Source organism: Mobula hypostoma, chromosome 15 (assembly GCF_963921235.1).
Source record: "Mobula hypostoma chromosome 15, sMobHyp1.1, whole genome shotgun sequence".
Taxonomy (NCBI): Eukaryota; Metazoa; Chordata; class Chondrichthyes; order Myliobatiformes; family Myliobatidae; genus Mobula; species Mobula hypostoma.
In genome coordinates, this window is record NC_086111.1 from 47,703,028 (window position 1) to 47,707,604 (window position 4,577).

General features: G+C 39.5%; 1 protein-coding gene across 1 annotated transcript; it reads left to right on the plus strand.

Annotated features, from left to right (window-relative positions):
• The first annotated feature begins 342 nt into the window (after positions 1-342).
• On the plus strand, positions 343-3,860 carry fezf2 (FEZ family zinc finger 2). The gene is made up of 5 exons (XM_063068396.1): positions 343-460; positions 711-1,569; positions 1,727-1,861; positions 2,297-2,429; positions 3,149-3,860. The coding sequence occupies exons 2-5, from the start codon at positions 760-762 to the stop codon at positions 3,403-3,405; spliced, it is 1,335 nt and encodes a 444-aa protein (XP_062924466.1). The 5' UTR covers positions 343-460; positions 711-759; the 3' UTR covers positions 3,406-3,860.
• The last annotated feature ends 717 nt before the right edge of the window (positions 3,861-4,577 follow it).

A 4,577-nucleotide genomic window follows, 5' to 3' on the forward strand; every position in this document is an offset into this window, starting at 1 on the left:
ACGATACCAGGTTCAAATGAATTTGTCATTCAGTTTTTTTTTGGAAAATGCTCCTTTCTTTAAGGCTACTTTATAATTAATAATGAAAATGCGTTACACTATATTAAAAATTACACTGTTAAAATACAGCCCATAAGCAAAGTAAACAGATTTAGGCGATAGATTAAAGCACATTAAATGCACAATTATTTTTTTCATACCCCCACAGCCTCTTCGCCCACGAGCATTGTGGGTGCTAGTGGGAGATTGGAATGGGCTGATGCTATTTGGATGTCACCTTGCTAAGTGACTTCATGTGATGTCAGCTAAATGCAACAGACAGTGATCTCACACTGATGAGGATGTGTGCTATCAAAATGTGACAGTATAGCCACACGCAGTCCTTGGATAATCTCCGCTCTCGCTAATAAATGTAGAACCAGTTAAGAATAGACGGTGGCGTCTGGCACATCACTCCTCAGTAAGTTAGTGATCGAAATTTCCAGTATCAAACTGGTAGCTCGTGCACAGAGCATCGCGTTTAAATTCTATCAGCAAAGATTTTCCCTGTCCTAGTAATACGGGTTTTTTTTGTACAGCTTAATGATCATTAATCTGGTGCCCCTCGGTGCCATTGTTCATTGAGATGTTGATTTGAATGTAAATAGGTGACATGCCAAACGCAAGGTGCTTATTAAATTGATGTGTGTCTTGGCTTTTCTGGAATGCAGGGGAGATCAGAGCGGCTGTAGTCAGCGGCTGCTCACACCAAGTCCTGGGATGGCGAGCTCTGGTCACTTGGAGACAGTCGTATCCTGTCCCAGACAGACGGCAAGGAATGGAACCTCCGCCACTACCTGCAATGGAGCTACCCCAAAGGCATTGGCCTTTTCCATCGAGAGAATCATGGCCAAGAACTCCGAACCGAGGAGCCCTACTGAACAAAGGCAAACCTTGGAGAAAGCAGAAGGCAAAAAGGTTGGGAAACTGTGCTCCCCTGTCCCCTGTATGTTTCCTATCCAACCACTTCCTTATGATTTGCAAGCTAAAGCTCTGCTGAATTACTCGGAGGTATGGAAGTCTAACCTGAGAGGCTCACTCTGTACTTCTGCGGCAATGTGTAAATCTAACTGTGGGATGTGCTACAAAACTGACTTAAATTTAGGTCCTTCAATGATGACTACTAACAGATTGATCAAACCTCAAGTCATTAATCAAACAGTCGCAATGCCTGCCAACGGCTCCCTTTATTATTTCAACTATCTGGACACGACGTACCACCCTTCGGAGTTGCTTCATAACCACCACCTTTTCCCGTCTCATATCCTCGGCTCTCAGCCTCCGGCCTCACTTTCTGCTCACCAGAAACTACTTTTGTTGGAAAATGCTAAATTTGCCAGCCTGGCTGCGGAGAAATATCCAAGCCCACAATTTCCTCACAAAGAACGCATCCCGGGACAGTTGGACCAAGTGATAAAAGAAAACAGCAGCTTTCCAGTCGAAAAGAACGTCATTAAAAACCACCAGAAGCTGAACAACACCTCGAGCGACGGAAAACCCAAAAACTTTACCTGTGAAGTTTGTGGAAAGGTATTGTGATGATTAAAATACCATTCGAAATCAGTGTGCTATCATTGTTAGTAGATTCTCCTGAGAAAGAAAACTGTGCTCCATCGACATCCACCACACAGTTGGCAAAAGATATTACGTTTACATATTGTATCTTCTTTCTGCTTCTTTTTTCCAGGTTTTTAATGCACATTATAATCTAACACGTCATATGCCCGTTCACACCGGAGCCAGACCGTTTGTCTGCAAAGTCTGTGGGAAAGGATTTCGACAGGCTAGTACACTGTGCAGACACAAAATAATCCACACACAGGTACGTGCTCGCGTCTCTTTTCGTTATCTGGTAATCTTTAGTGGCACAAAATTAATTATTTACCTTACCAGTAGCTTCGTTATCCAATATGCCTTGTCAGTGTAATATGAATACCAATCTACACGAAGGGAATTTAAATATAGGTAACACGCACAAAATGTTGCTCAAGACGCCTAGCATCTGCAGAGTCTCTCGTGTAAATGATCTAAGTGTTCCCAAGCATCTTCTGCCATCTCATTTTTTAACTGTTACTGTTGCAATATTTGGTTGAGACAGATTGGCAATAGACAATAAAGCAGATTGTGGATGCGTGTAGTCAGATCCGCGCATCGTGTGATTTTGCTAAATGCTAAAATGGTTCCAGTTTAGTTTTATTTCTACCTAACTGTTTATCCGACCATCGATAGTCAAATGATTATTGTGATTTGTTCTCAGGAGAAACCCCATAAATGTAATCAATGCGGAAAAGCTTTTAACCGAAGCTCCACTCTAAACACTCACATTCGGATCCATGCTGGCTACAAACCTTTTGTTTGCGAATTCTGTGGGAAAGGATTTCACCAAAAAGGTACTTTTCAAAGTAGCGTCTACTTTAATTTGAATTAATCCTCACACGATTAGGTATCCATTTGGCTCCGTGAATTTAACCCTTCGATTGCTAATACCTCCGGAAAAAAAATTTTCACTGAAATCTTAACTTGTTTTTAATCTAACCCAGTGTTTTCGATTCGTTTTACCATAATGCAATTACTAAATGATATTTAATAATTTATCACGATGATTTATAATACATGTCTCAGAGGGACTTGAAAATGTTTGGGGGTTGTAGACACAGAATGAACTCCTGTATCTCTTAGTTCAGAATCAAAATAATCGGAAGTGATAGTGTCCTTATGAAACCATATTTTACGACTTGTCTGGATGCGAATGACACTTTGAATTCAAAGTATTTCAAATCAGACGTGTCATTTTGAACTAAAGTTCTAAAATTACGGCTCCTTAATTTGGGTTGTGGGTCAGAAGCTTGACCTCTACCTAATTCCTAATCTGACAGTTTTCTGCAGACTTTATTTGATTGAGATAAAGTTTGACAACTTCTTGACTCCCATACGCTCACACTAACACAAGACCGCTTAATGAAGCTTTACTTCTTCTTAATGTAGAAATTCCCTCATCTGAAATTAACTTAATTGTGAACTCCTGACCCGGAGGTTCGGAGGGAGGAAGGGGTGGTGTGGGGAGCAGAGAGGGGGTAACTTTCACTAACTTCTATTTCTTTTCTGCTAGGAAACTACAAGAACCACAAATTGACGCATAGTGGAGAAAAACAGTTTAAATGTAATATCTGCAACAAAGCATTCCATCAAGTCTATAATTTGACATTTCACATGCATACTCACAATGATAAAAAGCCTTTCACTTGCGGCACTTGTGGGAAAGGGTTTTGTAGGAACTTTGACTTGAAGAAGCATATAAGAAAATTACACGATGGTAACTCAGTCGCACCTCCTGTGAACGAACGCTCAAGAGTGGGGATAAGTTAGTCGAACAGACTTTGCTTCAGTTTTATTTTTGCGGACAATCACTTATGTACATTGCGTTTTGAAATACCGTCTATTTGAGATTTACGATGCACTGCAATGCTCTTTACTTCCTTCAGCGGTTACGCAACAGTGGATAATTCATAAGATACATTTCACCCTTGAATTTTCAGGTATAAGCGGCCTGAATTTTTAAATTAAACGTCGCCACCATGTCCAGGCGCGACAATTTTCCAGGACTGTTCCGAATGAATAGCTATGTAAATATTCATGTTAATTAAATGTCTTATATCACATTATTTTTTTCTGTATTGTAGCATTTTATATCTGAAACATACCGTGGATTGGTAAATATGAAATTTCGAAGTATTTGTTAGGATGTTGCTTCGTTTGCATAACTGTAAATTTAAATTATGTTGTAAAAAATGAAGGTGTCTACTTGCAAAATAAAAGTAAAGTTTCCAAACGTGCGTTTATTTGAACTTTTTGCTAGTAAGAGGAAAAGGGTGAGCTATTTGTTCAAACGAAAAGAATCATTGGGGTAGAATTTGACCTGGTGCAAACACACATTTCATTAAATTTAACAACATATTCATATTTAATGTTATTTTTCTTCTTAAATTCAATTGTTCACACGAAGCAGGGGGTATTAGGAAACATCCACGCTGCTTGCATTATGCACAGCACAATAGAACAGTTTCAAAATACCTTTTGCTTCTTAATTTTGCTAGCAATCCAAAAGTAACACCGAGTCATGTTTGTGCCAGGAAAACAGAAGCTGTTATCACGTCTCAACGCCTAGCAGATGGTCGAATTCAACGGTTCTAACGTGAAGATTGGTCAGTGGATTTCCTCCCAGTATTTGATCTTCCCTAGGCATTGTACTATCCAAGTAAATGTCGCAAGACGTTCCTTGTCATTTCATAAAGTTTACTTTTAGTATGGGGAAGATAAGAACATAATTTGCAAGTATCAGCCAAATTAAGTTGAATTTCGGAAATACATTGGCTAATTTACATAAAACGCCGAACCCGACGCAAGGAAAAAAAATCTACACCTCTTTCAAAGCACAGCTTTGGCAATCTCTTCGTGAAAAGTCCAATTAACAAGGCCGAAATAATGTATCTCAGCAGCGGATGTAGAAACGCCCAAACTGGATGTTGGGCTTTTTTTTT

Coding starts and splice junctions, on each gene's coding strand:
- fezf2 (XM_063068396.1), top strand. CDS start 760: ATGGCGAGCTCTGGTCACTTGGAGACAGTCGTATCCTGTCCCAGACAG. Junction 1,862..2,296: donor ACAAAATAATCCACACACAG/GTACGTGCTCGC, acceptor ATTTGTTCTCAG/GAGAAACCCCATAAATGTAA. Junction 2,430..3,148: donor GAAAGGATTTCACCAAAAAG/GTACTTTTCAAA, acceptor CTTTTCTGCTAG/GAAACTACAAGAACCACAAA.